Raw genomic sequence first — 18,980 nt, forward strand, 5'->3', positions numbered from 1 at the left:
GGGGGGGGGGGGGTCGAACCGGCGCCGACGACGCCAGCGATGCTCGGTGTCGGCGTTGTTGAAATGCGGGATTGCGAAACGCCGGGCAACGAGACGAAGAGACACCCTCTCGCGCCCTCCTCTCCTCGTATCTTCATCTCATGTCGTCCTCTCTCCGTACGTTCCGTACGCCCGCTATCCACCCCGCGCTTCTATTCCCATCCCTTTCGCACCCCGCGCCTCGTTGCACACACTGGGTCGCTCGGGGGGAAAACGCCGAAGTAGGGCGCACCCTTCTTCCGCTCTCGCGCGACAGGGTGACCGAAAGCACTCGAAACGACCACAGGCAGGACGTCGAGGCCGGTTTTTTCACTTAAGGGTGGACACCCCTAGCCTCGTGTTCCCTCGTGCTAATAGTCTGCGGACCATATGCGAATGAAATCATTCCCGAGGAATCGTCTGCTTTCGAAGCAACGGGATTTTTATTTGAAAGAAAGAACGTCAGAACGAGATTCGACACGGTCAAGATTCGGAAACCATGGAAGGAAGAGAGCATTGAATGAAATTTCCGTCAAGGGTAAACTTGTCCCGAAATCCGACGAAGGAGACGGCTTCGCTCTCGTTGTTCGAGCATTTTGCAACACCCGGTATGCCGGGTGCACACACATAGGAACACCACTATTCGAGTCTGCGCCACCTCCCTCGCACCCCGCGGCAGCGACGCGCGTACGTTCTCCGGCGTCCCGACATCCACCCTCTCTCTCTCTCTTCCTCCCGCTCTTTCTCTCGTTACCACTCTCCCCTTCTCTTCCCCGCGCTACCTACGGCTACTCTCCCTGTAACAAACCCCCACTTCCATTCCCCGGCGGCGGTCGGCTCGTGCGCTCTCCACGGCGAGTCGAATCGGGAGCGTTTCCATCCCCTACCAGCGGCAACGAGCAACCCCACCCTGGTCGCGAGGGGGGAAATCTTCTACCCCTAAACGGAGTATGACGGGGGGGGGGATGCGCGCATATCGTAGTCGTCGCTATACTCGCCATTCTGCCACCCTCCACTCCTCGCCTCGTAGAGCGCCTCGGCGCTTCGCGTCTCTTTATCCTCGGGAACTTCCACCCCTCGCTTCCCACCCTCGCGCCCGATCTCGCCCCCGAATCCCGCACTCTCGACATATCGAATGCTACGTCACAGCGGGGAGATATACGGCTATTTCGCAAAGTGGTTAAATGCACTGCCAGATTACGGGACGGAGGGCGGTTCTGGCGCCCGGCACCGACTGCGATATCGGCCATCGGCTACATCGTAGAATTCCGCTATAGAATTCCGCCGTCCGCACCGGCCAGCGATTAAGGAGCCCCCAAGGTCCCGTATTCCGGTCGCATATTCGGCGCTAAACGGCGCGTCCACCCCCGACCCTCGCCGCTGAGACGCGACCTCCTCTTGTCGGACAAATAAGCGGCGATTCCTCGGACGTCGATTAATTCTAACGGTAATTCAATCGTTTCCCCGCGGCCCTCTTGTAGATCGGACGTTTCACGAAGAGACGAGAGAAACCGTCGAGCGGCGGTTAAAAGTGGACTGTCCGATTTCGGCAGTGCGAGAAATCGGGATATTTTCGGAAGGCTACGATGATGGACACACATCCCTCACTATTTACCGTAATTGAAAATATTCTCTCATGTTCCTCTCTCTCTCAGTTCGGATAACACGTCGTCGAGTTAACAAACGTCGTGAGGACCGACCCAAGAACTCAACCCCCGATGGCCACACTTAGTGCTAAATGTGGCGGTAGATAGAGGCGAGAATATATGGGCCGAAGTATTTTTCGTTTCTTTATTTCGTCGTCTTCTTCCAACATCTTTGTATCTCTCTCTCTCTCTCTCTCTCTTTCTTTCTTCTCGTCGCTATCGTCGCATTGTCGTCGCCTATATATTCGAGCCAGGGGGCTGTGTGTGTGGCATACGGACTCCCTCGACCGTACGAATCTCTCTCTCTTTCCCCTCGTTCTCCGCTCTTTCCTCCCCGTTTCCAAAGCCTCGACCCTGCAAACGACTCGTGGGAAAATAATTCAGAAAATGAGAGACCCACGACTCGTGGAAAGATGGGATCCGGGTGGGAAAGTGTGAGGGAAAGAGAGACGGCTGGATTTGGCTACGCAGTGAGAAGAATGACACGTTGGCAGTAGTGGACGAGGTGGAGGTGTGACTCGTAGTCATGTATAAATTCTCCCTGGAGGACCTCTTAGACCTAATTGGCCGTCCAAATCGATATCTGCCCGTCCGTTGTCGGCAAAATTGCGACGCTAGGTCTCTCTTTCTCTCTCTCTTTCTCTTTCTCCCTCTCATTCTGCCTTTCTCTCTTTCTCTCTCTCTCTCTCTCCCTTTCACAAGAAAGAAAGAAAAAGGACAATTCAAAGTGACGGGAAAATAAATCTTACGGGATTGGTCTGGAAGAGAGTCGTTGCGCTTTCTTTCGTCGTTTCATTTGGCGTTTTATGAAAATAAATACACTCGCGGACGCGCGCGCGCGCGCTCGTTTCTGTTGATTTAAAATATAGCGGTTGAAATTGATGTAAACAATTTGAATTGCTAGGGATGCCGGTAAGACGGCTACGCGAGGATGAAGACGTCTCTCTCTCTCTCTCTCTCTCTCTCTCTGCGAACTCAATCTGCAAACAGGAAGAACAAAGACAAATCCTGATTATATCCTACAATGTGCAATCTACTAATTTCGCGCATGATATACTAATATCACGGAGAGAGAATCGAGGCAAATTAAATTTTAATGTCAATATTAACGTAATGCTCTGCAATCACACACAATAAGAGAAAAATATAAAAGAAATCTCTACGCAGAGAGAGAGAGAGAGAGAGAGAGAGAGAGAGAAAAGAAATAGTTTTAAATCAACAATAGATATTCTCAAAATAATTATGTTTTTTCCATCAAATGATATGATTTACTTTAATGAAACAACATTTCCATTCAAATAAAGCTGTATTTGATATTAAATTATGTATTAATTTGATATTAAATTATATTGTTTAAATTAAACAAATCCAAATTGAACAAATATTAAATCCAAAGAAACCTTTCTTTCTGTGTCTGAAATTGAGTGCGAATAATACTTGCATCGATATAAATTCAGTCAAATCAAGACTAAAAATCTTCTAAGAAAATTATAATAGTTTTGCATATGTATGAAAATATATAACTTTCATTAATATAAGACTAATTTTTTTTCCGAAAAAATTACACATCCTCCCTACATAAAAATCGATAAACTCCATAGATTGCATTAATCGCCACAAGAATGTCACATTAGCGAGAGAGTGTGTACACAGAGAAAAAGGTTTCTTTGGATTTAATATACGTGTTTATTTGACGTGTTTGTTTGACTTGGGTTTGTTTAGTGTAAATAGCATAATTTAATATCAAATATAATTGTGTTTGAATGAAAATGTTGTTTCACTAAAGCAACTCAAGTTGTTCAATGGAAAAAAAAACAGTATTATTTTGAGAAAATAATATTTGGTTTCCAATAAAAAAAATTGTATTTAAATTATTTATTAAATATTGTTCCATCGAAACAAACAAAGTTCTTTAATATTTTTCACGTATTTTGCTATTTCTTCTAAATAATTTACTGCTTGTGACAACCATTGTAATATTTGGATAATAATATAGAAAAAATGTTATTTAACGTAAAGTGTGCCTATTTATTATTGGAGAAACCAAACAATCCTGTTTGTTGAGTCGAATATTCATTTGTTTGCTGTATTTCAAAGGACAAATTTGTTTTAACTTTTCGACCCCTATGCTGATTTCTCAAATGTAAGTTCCCAAATGGGACGAGCAGCTGACTTCAAAAAATTTCCCGTGTAATAGCAAGTTTGGTATTAAAAATTATATTAAAATATAGTAAATATACATACATCAATGCATAAATATAATACAATGTTTATTTTTATTTATAAAAATCAGGAATCAGTTAGGAAAATTCATAAAAATGATCAAGATGGTCTGGCAGAATTATTCTAAAAAAAGTCTTTATGTAGGAGAAACAGCTCGCCTCGCTTGAGAGAATCGAAAAGTTAATTAAAAAAATTTTATTAAATCCAGAAGAATCTTTTCCTTTGTACAGAGATACACCACCCCATCTCTTTCTTTCTCGAAGTTGCATTTGACGAAGGTGGGCTCGCGTACTGGAGATAAGGGAGTCGATAACGCGTCTTTGCCTGCGATGCATCCGACGACGTACCGCGGCATGGCCGAACGACGCTATTTAAGCGACTACTTAAAATCAATAGCGGCCTGACGTTTATATCGCGCCAAGAGTCTGACAGCATAATTCTTATACCCTCTTCTCCGCCCTCTCTCGAACCTTACCTTGTCACCTGGTCTCCACGCGCAAATTTTACCCTCTACATCCCTTTCTCTCTCTCCTCTTTGACAGAGGTATAGGATCGCAGGAAGCTGAAGAAGCTTACGATACGGCGATACTTGTTCGATGGTATTAAAGTATCGTATCATTTTCGATATCGAGTATATTTCTCCCTTCAATATTTTTAACCTCGACAGCAATTCGAAACGGCGGCAAGGCGCGAATAAAGAAAACCTGTCCATATATATATATATATGTGTGTATGTGTGTGTGTTTTACTTTCTCTTTCGATTAACTATGAGAGACTATGGCGAATTTTTTGTATCCATTAATCGCCAGCGTGTCGTTCGCGTACCCAATCAACCGTTATGTAATTTATTAAGGATACTAACGATACTACGATACTAATATTAGAATTATTGATGCTTTCACCTTGCTACATTGATACCGCTCCAATAATCTTTCGCCAATATTTTGATATCGATGTCATTATCGCACGAAAACGAAGTGTTCTCTCTGCTCTCCCGAGGGGAGAAATCGATATGTGTATAATGTTACACTATGTTCGGTAGAAATTCGCGCTTGAAGAGTATCAAACGTGATTAAGTGAAAGGGTGAAAAAGCATTACTTTATCTCGCGATAATTTAGTATGAGCCCATACAAGGAGAGTACTTCGATACCTCGATGTAATATCGCGCTTTGTGTAATCCGCTTAAGTGCACATTTAACTGCAATAATCCTCGGATAGCCCTGCAAAATATATTGCGGACTATAACAACAATAAAGCAATTGGAGATATTCAGAGATACGAGTAAATAATGAACAGGCTTCCCCCCTCTGGCGAGGACTTTTTTCGGAGAGCACGATACTTTCCACGCGATAATCTTCGTTCGCAGATATTCGCTATTTTTGTGCTTTTTACCGTCGTATCTATTAGAGATATCAATATGAAACAATGAGTGAGACAATTACAGCGACATAATTATATCTCGTCGCAATGGGCGAAAAATGATCGCGAGATCAAGATTTCTGATAAAGTGATTTGTACAAATCGATTAGATTCTCGCTCTCGAGTAAGAAATACGCACATATAAATTATAAAATTGTGAAGAACATGGAAAACCATTCGTCATATCTCTTGTAAGATTCAAGCGACACTGCAAATTCGTCCAGTTTATCTACTAATCTTGTTGAGACCGCATAAAATAGCGTCGTTTCATGTAAAAGGGAAAGAAGTTCGGGAACGGTAGAGAGTCGAGTACTTCAGGATTTATGATGCAAAGAAGATACATCGTGTACTGAAACAGAATTTTTATTAAGGGACGAAAGAGCTACGCTGTTCTGTCCCTTCACAGGAAACAAAATTGACATAACGGCTTATTAGATCGGGTTTGAGCCGAACAGAACGGCAAAGGCAAATGAAAAAAAAAAAAATGTTCTTCTTGTAGTCACGCGCAAACCCATCTTTACAATTTGGAAAAAAGAAAAAAATCATAATACTGCTGGAACAAGAAACAGCTTGTGTAAATTTGTTTGATTTCACACGGATCAGAGACCGTCTCCGAAATTGTAACACAGATCACGGGAATAATTGTCTTGACAAATGCACATAAAAATCAGAAATACAGAGTATTCCATCTGCGTACAATCACGCGCGAGTCGCGAGTTATTTGTAAATGAAGACGCAAGTTGCATAACACTACGAAGTCGTTTCCCTACGTATCGTTCATTCGGTCGTAAATTTTTTCCCTTTCTTTTTTTAAATAACTAATTGCATCGTCTGAACGGAATTTCAGGTATAAAATACGGACACAGAGACATCAATTCTCCGGGTTGCGAAACGCGAAGAAGATGGTTCCGTTGTGTTATGCCGCTTGTATTTACGAACAACCGAAACTCGGAGATTTCAACGTCACAAAATAAATCGATGTCTATTATTGTGTCGAAAATTTTTCGTTCATATCACGTTAATAATAATAGCTTAGGATATTAATAATAGAGAGAGAGGAGTAACAAAGGTAATAATCGTATCGTAGAACGTTTCAGGTATGCCGTTTGAGCGTTGCTTTGTTCCGCAATCCGATAAATAAATGATTAATAATGAGTATGTTCTTTAACAAAAACGGTAAAGCACGGATAGATCGATAAAACTGATATTGTTTCGCGTATCTCGAACGAATTATACTTTACTCTTTTTTTTGCTTTTTTTTTCTTCTTTTTAATATGTTTCACGTTGTATTGGAGATCTAATTCCAATACCATTGATCGAGCTGCGCATGTTATTCGAAACCGGAAAGATCGTTTGTCTCTGGATGTTAAACTTTTGATGTGATCGATTCTCGCTCGGTTAGTTGGGAATGTGCTTGCACGCAGCTCGCCGCATTGGCTTAACCAATGGGTATACTCTTGCGAAGGTACGAGATCTACGAGCACTTTGCAGAGCTCGTTTCTCTCTCCGTCTCCCTCTCTCTCTCTCTCTCACACATACACACAAAGTGTTCTCCTTCGCGCTCTTATACGATTTAAATCGTAGATATTGATAAGTAAAATTTGCGAATGCCCCCCTTCTTCGGATGTTCGTGGGGCGGCAAATTCGCAAATTCTGGCACACGCCCGGATGTTAACCCGTTTTACACTTCCAAAATCATATTCCTACATTATTGTAAGAATTACACTCGCTTACTTTCATCATATCAAGGGCACTCTCTCCTTGTCATCCAAGCCCGGTCGCGGGACCGCGCTTGGAGATTACCATGTGGGTCAGACGTGCGAAGACGCGGTCGGAGGAATACCAAAGTAAGAAAATGTTACTTTGGCAACTTGCAGCTCTACGGAATTTACACATTACGGGCACACATACGTTAAACTCGTTTTTCCCAGTATCTCTCCCGGTTAAAGAATTATTCATCTGTAATTTGGAATACAAGAACGGCACATATATATATATCTGTACGTACGGCTGCAAGAAGTAAAGATTATAAAACTACCGCGTTCTTCGCAGTCCGCTCACACAACATTGCTAACCAATGTGTTCCTTTTTTTTCCTTTTATATTATTTACGCCCACTTTTATCTAAGTTTATATAATCACCTCGCGCAAGATCATCCTTTCGAAAGAGCCAAGCACGCGACTTTTCTCGTAGTGCTTGTAGAACAAATCTCAATGAATAACGTGATATTTCACATTTTGGTAATTCTTGAAAATATACAAATATGAATGTCGTGCGTTTTAGCTAAGCGAATAAGCTCTCGATTGAAGAGAATTTGGACGAGAATTAAATATATATATATATATGTTTGTACAATTTCAACAAGATTCCCGAGGTGTGGAACGAACTGGTGCTTGGCTCTTTCGAAAGCTAAGTAAAATACACTTCGCAAAATAGATTCCATAATGGATCTATCGGTGTTTCCAATTACAGCGTAGTAAAACTAAGTGTTGCTACGCTGCTTAGTCTACATGTAATAAGGTTGCCAAAAGAATCGTTTTCGAAGAAATATCTCGAGCAAAATAATAGGAGAAACTAACGGAATAAGAATAGATTTTTCGTAGTAAGCAAATGGGACCGACAGATCGGTCTCGCTGATCGTGCCGGCGAAACGATTCCGTGGGGCCCATTGTGCTCTCCTACATTAAGTAGATAATAAAAATAAAAGAGACCGTAATATTAGGGGACTACGATGTAATCGTGTGCGATTCTCATCGTTCGAATGAATATGCAGTGGGCGGCATGCTATTCGATCGGTGAGACCCGCACCTTGAGATAAATGTATCGACGACAGACGAAAAGATCGAATTGCACAGCAACATGTACAACACACAAAGTAAGAATGACGTATCTCATGTGGCTTTTGATAAGTCGCTGCCAATTTGTATAAATGTGACTTTCGTTTTAGAAATGTTAAGCCCTGTATGTACTCTCTCTCGCATTGTGTGTCTCTTATCGCTAATAATGATCTCACTCCCCGACACTCGTGCATCGTGAGATTCCCCGCGCAGTCTGTAACGTCACGATGCACGCTTGCGTTTTTTTTTTACACTTGATCCTCGAAACTTTCTAGTTCAACAGAACTGTTGAGCCGCGCGCGCGCTTCCCAAATTGGGAAGGTAAATCCCTTAAGAATAAATCCTCCTTTTAGACTGCTTTACACATTACAGAAAGTTTGAATTTCGCAATTCGACGGCATCCGTAACAAATCGGTTTTGGCTGGCGAAAAAACGGTTGCTAATGCATTTAGCGCTACGACAGTATATTACAGTACTCTCTCCTGCCTCAGAACGGCGACACCAAGGAGACGTTATTGTACCTAACGAATTATTAAAACGTAGCAGATGTAATCGCTGGCTTTCCGGGCCGCTGGTTGTTCAAGACTGTTTATTTTTTACATGTGGTCAGTGTGGCACCATCTCGTCACGCGGCGGTTATTGTTATTTGCTCGCGTTGTTATCTCGCCCGAGCGGAGAAGACGGGCTCGACTTCTGATAAATCAGAAGCGGTCGCGTCAAGATTCGTTGTCTCTCTCCCTCTCTCTCTCTCTCTCTCTCTCTCTCTTTCTCTTTGTCAGATATATATCACCGATGACAAAGTTCTCGCATTGTGCGCGCAACACGCCGCGCTCTCCTCTCGCCCGCGCTCGATTCTCGATCTTTATCCGCCCGGTGCAACAGTCACAGCCGTAGCTAAGATCGCACTTAGTCGAGAGTTAAGTTTCGTCGCGAATCGAAGGTTAAGGAGAAGCAGAGAAATAGAAATGTAAAATTACAATTACGTAATTACAATATGTCGGAACGAGGTCGGTGCTAAGAAAATTCAGTCGTTTTCTCCCCCGTGATACGTTCCTTGTGAAGAGAGTATATATATATACACATCGCGTTTCTCCTTTACGATAATTACACACACACACACGATTATGAGCTGCTGTTGCCTCGTCACTCACACGCACAAACACACACACACACACACATACACACACGATGGATGTGCCCGGAATTCAATGCTAATTTTCAAATTGGAGTAACTTGTACTTTTACAGATTATAATGAACAACCATCAACCCGGATCTACATTCTACACACATCTAATTCAATGTCCGCCGCGTATGCAATCCCACTTTTCCCTTCGATGCTTCGTTTTTCTCGTGTGTCAGCAGTTACTTCATTACTGTACATCTATTCTACACCAGTCTCTGTGACAAATCTCACAGTTTACAACTGACACTCTGCAGCCCTAAACACATTTTAAACCGCCTTTTGTCACCGTTAATATTCCATTTAAAGACGTTTTCTCGCCTCATATACGAAATATTTTGGTATCGCCTATTAATCTGTACAAATTTCGCTCCGTAAACCTAAGTCATATTGGCTGGTGGCCTGCTTCCTTCGAATTCAGAATTTTCGATTGTAGTCATGCACTTCGAACGACAATTTTTCCAACACGCTTTTCCATACGCATCTTGCGACAAGTTCACTCGAGATTAAACCGCGACTCTTGGAGATTCTATGTTAATGTTATATCAGAGATAATAATGGCAGTTATTTTCATCTTTCGTGAGGCGCGGTACTTGGTAGCGGGGAATAAAATGCTGCATCCTTACGCTGCGTCATATGATATATATAACGCCACCGCTCTTTTTACATTCTAATTCGCCTACTACCTCCTACCAGTCACTCCTCATCCTTCGCCATATGATTTCGGCAAGATGTTCTCACCATTTTTAGTTAGATCTCGAACTTCGATTGACTGCTGTCGCATAATTAAACATATGTACAATCGGACATATGCCACTTTATCAGCAATCGCACATAGAACCTCCATTTAAGAGAGCCCACCAGCCAGTTATTTATAAAAAATAATTATATAAAACTAGTCAATTGTACAACCTCTGATTCTCAATCACGGTACTGTAAAAAGAAAATCCAATTATGTGTTCCAAAGAAAAAGAAAAAAAAAAAAAAAGAAATTACACTAACGATTAAATAAAACTGAAAAAAGAGATTTGGCATTGAGAAGTGATTTGAATTTCAGAGTTGTATGACAGTATTGACAGATATAGCAAAATCAAGCCACGATCAAAACATTACAACGGATGAATGAAATGTTTCAATATCCAAATCTTACTTGATTGCTGAAGAGCAATTTATATGTATATACGTAATCTTATTGGTGTTTTAAGAACAATTTATATAGTTATGCATGACAGTACAAAAGTAATGAGCACGTGGATTCGGTATGCTGCATTCAATGTGTGAGAAATTGGCCGATAGTTTCTTTCTCTAAATCATACATGCCACCTTTCTTAACCGTTAAACAACAGAAGAAAAGAAATACTGGAAGAATGAAGCCGTTGTATAAAAATCCTCTATTAAAACGATGTTTTGTGTGTGTGTACCCGCATGTAATATTTACAGTTATGATAAAATGCAATGATTGATTAATTACGTTATTCACATATCTGTTTACATATTGTTTACATATGTTCTCTTTTTTCTCTATTCACATATCTGTTTACATATTTAAACCCCTCCTCAGGTTCAACTGTCTTCACTCTCCCCAGTGAGTTCAAAGCACAATTGTATGCCTTATATGAACGAGTCACGATCACCATTTTCACAATTTAAACTCTGAGCGCATGTGAAGCTTCGTGTTGCGACAGTGTATCGAAACTACTTAGACACATTACCTTCTTCCATACTATTATTGTCTTCTGGTCTCGCTACATACAAACTGGGGTCTATCACCTTCGGAATAGGTTTAATTTCTGTTCCAAGCTCTTGTTCGATACGATGTAAGTTGAAGCGATCCTCGTATGTGATTAGGTTAATTGCTATACCTAAGTGACCGAATCTTCCAGATCGGCCGATTCGATGCAGATATGTCTCTGCCATCTTCGGAAAGTCAAAATTGATTACGACGTTCACAGCTTGAACATCAATACCGCGGGTAAATAGATCACTGCTCACCTGCAACGAAAGGAAAAAAAGGGGGGTTTCACTCAATCTCATATTAAATATAAACGACAATGACATTCAATCGTCAGAGCTCACATGTTTGTGAGCACGATAACTTACGAGATTTCGGCATAATCCTGCACGGAAATCATGGAATACGCGATTTCGGTGCGCCTGCGCCATTTTCGCGTGTATGTAATAACAGCAATATCCAAGATCTGTTATTTTCTTAGCCAGTAATTCGACGCGTTGCGTTGAATTGCAGAAGATTATGCTTTGCGTTATTTGCAACTGAGGGAATGATATACAAGTGAGACAACTGACTCTTGTAAAAAAAAAAACAAAAAAAAAACGATTGGGAATAACGTTCACTCTGAAAATTACTATTACTATACCTTGGAAAATAGCGTGTTAAGGCAGTGAACTTTTTGTCGTTCCTGTACAAAAGCGTAATATTGTGTTACGCCTTTTAGTGTCAACTCTTCCATTAAATTAATCTCGTATGGATCTCTCAAGTGTTTCTCCATAAATTGTTTCACAGTCAGAGGAAATGTAGCTGAATACAGCAAAATCTGACGTTCGTGTGGTAATCTGGAAACAGAATAATACAATTACTAAATACCGTAAAATAGTGTGAAAAATCATTAACGCAAAAAACATTATCGAAGGATAGTTTTCAACAAATGATTTTGCAGCATTAAAATATATAAAGTGCTATGAACAATTGTTCATCATCAAGAAAATGTCAGTTTTTTTAAATATCGAATAAAAAATATGACTGCGACAATATCAATATTTGGACACTTGGGACAATATTGTTAGTAGCATTTCATAAACCAACACAAATTCGATAAATTTTGAGCAAGAATTAATTTAATGATCTCTAATTGATCAGTTTGACGCACTCAGAAATATGAACAAAGCACAGCCATCAATTCAACAGGCACGTTTCACATTACAAGCGATTATATAAATATGCGAAGTTAACCTTAATGATCACACGTTTAAAAAACATTAATCGTGTGATTATTTTGCACAGTTATATATTCATAGGTATTCAGCTGGTATCATAAAAGGGAGGCATAATTAATTACGCGGGGCTTCTGTATAAATTAGAAAGTAATATTCTTTGTAAACATACCTCGATATAACATGATCCAACATTCCTTTAAAGTCTTGCGATAGCAGCTTGTCTGCTTCATCCAAAACTAGAATTTTACAATGTTCCATGTTGGCCACATTCTTATCCATCAGATCAAGGATCCTTCCTGGCGTTGCAATTATCACTTGTACTGCAAGTATAAAAAATATATTAATTATATATTAAAAAATTTAACGCGCGATTCGCTCGTAAATTTTATATTCTCTCGAATTTTACCTTTTTGATAAATCCTCATAATGTCATCGCGCAAATTGGTTCCTCCAGTAGTGACCATAACCTTAATATCCATGTGCTTTGCAAGTTCAATACAAATCTGTGATGTTTGTAATGCTAATTCTCTCGTAGGTACAATCACCAATGCTTGAATTACATCCTTCCTTGGGTCAACCTAATAAATAATAGATGATGTTAATAAGGATGTCATTTAAAATACTGGCCCCCAAGTTAATACTTTTGCGATACATACCTGTTCTAGTACTGGGATCGAGTATGCGCCAGTTTTACCAGTTCCATTTTTCGCTCTTGCCAAGATGTCCTTACCAGAAAGTGCAATGGGTATACTAGCTTCTTGGATCGGCGATGGTTTCTCCCATCCCTTCTCAAAAATTCCCATCAATAATTCACGTTTTAGGCAAAATTCTTCAAACTCGTTACCACGTGTGTCAGTAACATCCTATAAAATATTTAATAAAAAAAAAGTAAATTTTTATTCAATTTCAAATTATTCCAATATTTAAAATATTCAAGTAAAATTTTCATCTTGTAAAAAGTTACAATAAGGATTTGATAATATATTTAAATTGACCAACTGATCTCTTTTTTATATATTTTTATTATATATTTATTGATATATATGGAACTTACACTTGTTTTAATTCTTTTATCCTTTGGTGGAATCTTTAATTTGGCTTTCCAACCAACATCATCCATTTTATCTATTTCTGATTTGGTAGACAAACCAGAATTTAACATGTGGTTAGAGTTTATATGTGTTTCAGTCATCATTTTGGAAATGATGTTATTTGAATTATATATCAATTAGTATATTTATTTTCTGAAAAAAAGAAAATATTATGTTTATTAACTAATATCATTATATGCATTATTAACTTATATCATTATATTATATAGCTATTATATAGCTGTATTACATTTACAATTTATTAATTTATTATATATTATAATACAACAACATATTTACAAGCTTCATATTTAATACAATTTCTTTGGAATATTTAAAACATTGCATGCCGATATTAAAAATAAAATTTGTACAATCTATAATTGTAATTAGAAAATATTAATAATCCCTTAAAAATGTCAAAATCCTCTCAAGTTCACATTTGGAGAGAGAAAGGGAGTGAGAAATATCTATCAAGTAACAAGTTCCGAAATTAACGTTTGAACAGAAAGTCACGAGACGGAGACCAAACAAAATTGACCTACAATGACTGTATGCCTATAGATACCATGTTTGCCGTTATAAATACATTCAAATGTGCTTAGTGTTTTTGTATGTTTGGATATACAAGGTAGTGTCATGAAAATAGATGTGGATAACTGCCTTTATATATAGATGGCAGTTAACTGCGCTAAAAAAAAATTCGACTCTCTTGCCATTTGTAATAACTGGCGAATTTTGCGTAATTGGGCAGGAATTTTGAGATCGAAAAAAAAAATTTACAACATACACGTGTAAAAAATATATATATATCACTTTTCTTGCACAATGCAAGCAAAGAATAGTCTGTAAATCGGAAGAGAAACTATTGTATTTTCAACTTCTCGAGCTTACCTTACGATAACAACGAAATATTCGTCAACGTATCCAGGATTTTCCCCCACGGAATGAATCAAGAGACCGAGATACCGCGAACGACGCTCGGAGCAGCGAGAAAGAATAGGGATCCGAGTGTGGCCGTGATGATCACGAGTGCTCGTGATTAACGATAGCCGATATACGCCGTATTCGTATAGTGCGCAAACACGTTTCACGAATTTCAAACACGTAACGTACGAACCGTCGATAAAGGCGGGCGTGTAATTTGCGCGTTGAACACAGTCCAATTAAATTTCCCCGATACAATTCTAACGAATATAAACCGCGGGGCTCTCCTTCTCCCTCTCTCTCTCGATCAAGTCCGCTGAGATGTCCTCGCTTCGAACTGCTCGCTGCGGAACTATCGCTCCCGACGAACGGCAGCGAATAAAGACGAAACGGGGCGCGATACCGTTAGCCCACGAGCGGCAGATTTTCCGCGGCGGCGGTTCTCTCGCGGGAGCGACGCGCGCCGCGCGGAGCGGGGCGTCGAAACGACGACGAGGGGCGCGAGCACGGGGAAAGTGCACGGCGTCCGGGTCGCACGACATCGGTGTGTTCCTTACCTCGAAACAGATGGACGTCGATGCCGTGTATGCTTCGTAGCACTACGATCGGGGGGGAAACAACACGCCAAAATGGCCGTTCCCAATGTCAGTGATTTCGTCGACTTCTTGCACAGCGCCAGGTGACCGCGCGTCCGGTCACCGTTGCCGTTCGCAGCGTGGCGCGTTACCTCTCTCCTCTTTGCCGCTTTTACTCGTTGAGCCGTGCTCGGGGGGAGAAGAAAGCGTTTTCGCGTAACACGCCGGTCGACTCTTCTTCGTCTCTCTCTGCTCTGCGTCGGTCGGTCTCTCGCCTGCTATTGCGTTCCGTTTGCAGTATCTCGAATTCCCGACTACAATGCACTGCGTCAAATGTGAGCGACGATTATCGCTCGTTGCGTGAGGCACGAATCGTGTCACGAAAGAGCAGCACACTCAGATGCGAAACCATCGCGTTGGCGTGCGATCGATGACACAAAGCGCTGTTCTCATGTAGCGCGCGCGATCTCATTGGCTGCTCGCTCGCATACCGGCTGCGTTCCGAAACCGTAGTCGACGGGTAGAATAGCGTTCAATCAAGTCTGCAATGTTTTAAGCCTTAAACCGAGTCTACAATAGAGGTAGAAATCCTTAAGCGTAAAAAATAGACCATTCACAATCGAATTTTATTACACCTATTGTAGACTCGGCCTTAAGCCTTAAGAAATTGACCAATCACAATTGACCATTCTTCTATCATTCGATTGTGATTGGTCAATTTCTTCAGGCTTAAAATATCTATTGTGGACCGACACTATTGTAGACTAGGATTAACCAGTTATGATTTTTAAAAAATCTTTACTTTTTTCTGATTGGTCAACTAAATATTATTTTATTAGTAGACTACCGTTTCTCGAAACATAGCTTCGGTCTTTATAAGTTGCGTTTGGAAACACACACATAGCGTGCACACTACTAGATACTAGCTGTTCCTAGTCATCAATTGAAATTGACCAATTCAGTTTAAGTACAAAAAATGTGTATAACGTGATGCAACTAAAGGGAACGGACTCACGGATCTCTTTTTTTTTTCCTTTTTTTTTCGACAAATGGCACATTTTTCTTTCTCCCTACTTTTCGTCACCAACTTTCTATTTTTATTGATGGGAACTTTCAAAGTCTCTGTGACGGATCATGTATCACATATTCACGTCGAAACTATTGAAGCTTTGTGTGCCACTCGTGTGTGTTATTGGAAACAATACATTCGAATCGTCTTCAGCGCCATGCCAATCTGCGCACGTCGAACGGTGCAAGGGACACGTCATTGCCGCGTTGCTGTACAAAGTAATTCAAATCGTAACGGATACTCCGCGCATCAGACGAAACCGATATAATTCCCATGAATATCGACTGCGATGAGGATTCCCTTTATCACAGATTCAAATATTTGATGAGAGTACTGTAAGAAAAAAAAAAATAGTCTGTATACGATATTCTCCGGATCATATCGATAGGTTGTTGCAAAGTTACCGGAAGCGGTATTACGAAAACGTTTTATTGGCAAATGTGAAGAATACGTTAATATAGTTAATATAATTCTCTCGTTATTACACGATACACAATTATAGCGCTTGTATTCTATACTTTCTTTTATCGATAAAAATGCTTTTAAAAATGATTGAGAATTACTTCATTGACTAAGAAGCCACATTTAAAGTACTTTTATAGAAAGATAAAAGAAAGTTTAGAAAATATGGCTTATGCGTAGTATTATATATTAATTAAGAACAATTTTACATATTGATATCTCTATCTATGTCACAGATTCTTTTAGTATGCGTTTTTACGGGCAGGCAAGATCTTTCTTCTGCGACATACGATACTTGCGACATGCTTCCGGACAGTGACGCTCCAAGTATCGTCTTTGCGAGAAAGCCTTAAAGCACACGCTACAACGCCACTGCCACTGATGATGATTACGTGTTCTCTGATGAGCGCGCAAATTCGACCTGCAAGTCATCACATTATCATAATGTTCGATCAGCACGGTACGGACAATATTTCTTAATAATCATCACTGCTCCATTATAAATATATGGATTAATTATTAATTAAATAATATTAATTTAATAGGCCAAAAATATATTAAACATGCAATATACTCTGGAATGATCAGCATTCCTCTTATTTATTATTCGTTATTAAAGTATCATGTTCTTTCTGTCTGTTTAGTGAAATTTCCACCTATCCGAGAATGATATATATATATATGTAATTGATAATTTTAGAAATCGTGTCGATTTTTCTTCGACTTACCGATCAGCAAAAGATTTGTGACAAACTGGACATTCAAAAGGTCTCTCGCCCGTGTGAAGGCGCAAATGACCCTTCAAGACCCACGGTCGATCGAAACTCTTGTGACAATACGGGCAATAATGCATCGTTTTATTTTTCTTCCAAGGCTGAGTGTTCTCTTTAGCGCTTGTTTTATCCTCGATAGCATTCATCTGTTCGTATTTTACATTTGGGACCAAGTACAACGCTTGCGAGAGCGTCTGCGTTTCGCAGTTGCTCATTACAATCTCCTGACCCACCGTCTCGGCAATTTTTCCCGGATCCGATTGCTCCGGTCCTTTTACCGATTCCTTCGCTTTGCAAAAGGATCGGGACACGTCGTCGAACGATATCGCTGATACCTTCTCTGCACCGATTGCATTTCCATCAATCGACGAGGTACTCTGACGGTTATTTGCAAGATTCCAATCCGCTGTATTTAATCCCGTGTCGAACATCGCGTTATTGATCTTGCGAAAGCTGTATCGAGTCACAATAGGAAGCCCTGAGCATGTCCAGATATTGCTCGTCTTCGGCGTTATATCTTTCGTGCGATTCTTTTGTTTAGGATCCGTGGACGGTGGCAACCAAGAAAATTCGGTCTCTGCAAAGATTGATTTTATGCAAACACCGATATCTGGTATTACATTAGACAAGGTTTCAAGTATACGATAAAAGATATATTACTATGTATTGTTGCAGATCAATCCTCATGAGAAATAGACAAATTCAAAGAAATAGACAGAAATTCATATTTTGCAAAATAAAATTCATCGTCATTGTCATTAAACGTTCTCAAATTGTCTATGTTTGTTTCTGCTAAGCTTTTCTCTCTGATAAGCTACTAATATATTTTTATCTTCTTATTAAGGTAATCAACAATTAAGAAACTTGCTTCATAAGAAATAAAGGTATAAACTTTTATTTTTCATATTTCCCAGGTAGCACAAATGTTTTTTTTTTTTTATACAACTCATGCAAACATTTTCTTCAATTGTGTTTTAGTATAAATAATTTCTGTCTGATGGATAACATTTGGTAACACTTAAATGAAAGTAGCACGTGCCAAGATCGTGAGGATTGTTTGTTATTGCGACGATAACCAAGGTTAAAGTAACGGGTCGCGGATCGCAATCTCAATAATTCTCCAACAGGCATTCTGAACTTTCCATAATCGCAAATAAAATTTACGTTTTTACTTAAATAGTGATGACGACGAGTATTCATGGTGTCAGAAGAGATTAGGAAGGATCGTAAATACCTTCGTTCGAATTGTCCGTCTTCTGATATCGCGTCATCGACTTTATCAGACAACGTGGCATGGTTCTTGAAATAAAACGAATGCCTACCTTCCGCAAAAAATACAGAGGACTTTTAACTGTTGTCTACCACAGCAGCAAAATGGCACTGCCGTGCATTTGAACGGTTTTTGTTTCGGTCAGCAGTAGCGTATGATTAACAGTCGGTAGTCCTTCCAGCAGACGAGATCAGAATTTGAATTTGAATCGTTAGAATTCTAATTTACTAATTATACGTTCTTCTTGTGCGCTGAACACTGTTATGATCGTGGTTGCGACAATCATGATAGAACAGTAATAAAATTAATATAACGTAATCACTTCCCAGTAAGCAAGAAATCATTGATACAACGTTATCAAGTAACGATATAAAAATATTTATAAAATATCATGGCAAAATGTTGATAAAGTCCATATAAAATCAATGTTGAAAAGATTGATTTAATTTTTGCTCACTGAGTTTGGATATTCTGCATTTATTAAAATTCGTGAAATCAAAATTAACAATCAAATTCTGAGAAGGCAATTATGATT

At 39.8% G+C, this 18,980-nt stretch overlaps 2 protein-coding genes across 3 annotated transcripts; both read right to left on the reverse strand.

Annotated features, from left to right (window-relative positions):
- Positions 1-5,652: 5,652 nt before the first annotated feature.
- On the reverse strand, positions 5,653-15,230 carry LOC106745956 (putative ATP-dependent RNA helicase me31b). 2 transcript variants are annotated; one of them, XM_014622025.1, is made up of 8 exons: positions 14,854-15,230; positions 13,333-13,522; positions 12,935-13,141; positions 12,685-12,856; positions 12,448-12,598; positions 11,702-11,897; positions 11,427-11,597; positions 5,653-11,318 (listed from the first exon to the last, which is right to left on the reverse strand). In XM_014622025.1, exons 2-8 carry the CDS (start codon positions 13,471-13,473, stop codon positions 11,022-11,024), a joined length of 1,335 nt encoding a protein of 444 aa, XP_014477511.1. In that variant the 5' UTR covers positions 13,474-13,522; positions 14,854-15,230; the 3' UTR covers positions 5,653-11,021. The 2 variants fall into 2 exon arrangements, with proteins under 2 accessions (XP_014477511.1, XP_014477512.1); XM_014622026.1 differs by lacking the exon at positions 14,854-15,230 and adding an exon at positions 14,264-14,665.
- A 1,427-nt stretch (positions 15,231-16,657) lies between these two features.
- LOC106745930 (zinc finger protein SNAI1-like) lies at positions 16,658-18,470 on the reverse strand. The gene is made up of 3 exons (XM_014621960.1): positions 18,410-18,470; positions 17,131-17,752; positions 16,658-16,823 (listed from the first exon to the last, which is right to left on the reverse strand). Exons 1-3 carry the CDS (start codon positions 18,468-18,470, stop codon positions 16,658-16,660), a joined length of 849 nt encoding a protein of 282 aa, XP_014477446.1.
- Between the last annotated feature and the right edge of the window lie 510 nt (positions 18,471-18,980).

Source organism: Dinoponera quadriceps, unplaced genomic scaffold, assembly GCF_001313825.1.
Source record: "Dinoponera quadriceps isolate SergipeBrazil2010 unplaced genomic scaffold, ASM131382v1 scaffold1872, whole genome shotgun sequence".
NCBI lineage: Eukaryota > Metazoa > Arthropoda > Insecta > Hymenoptera > Formicidae > Dinoponera > Dinoponera quadriceps.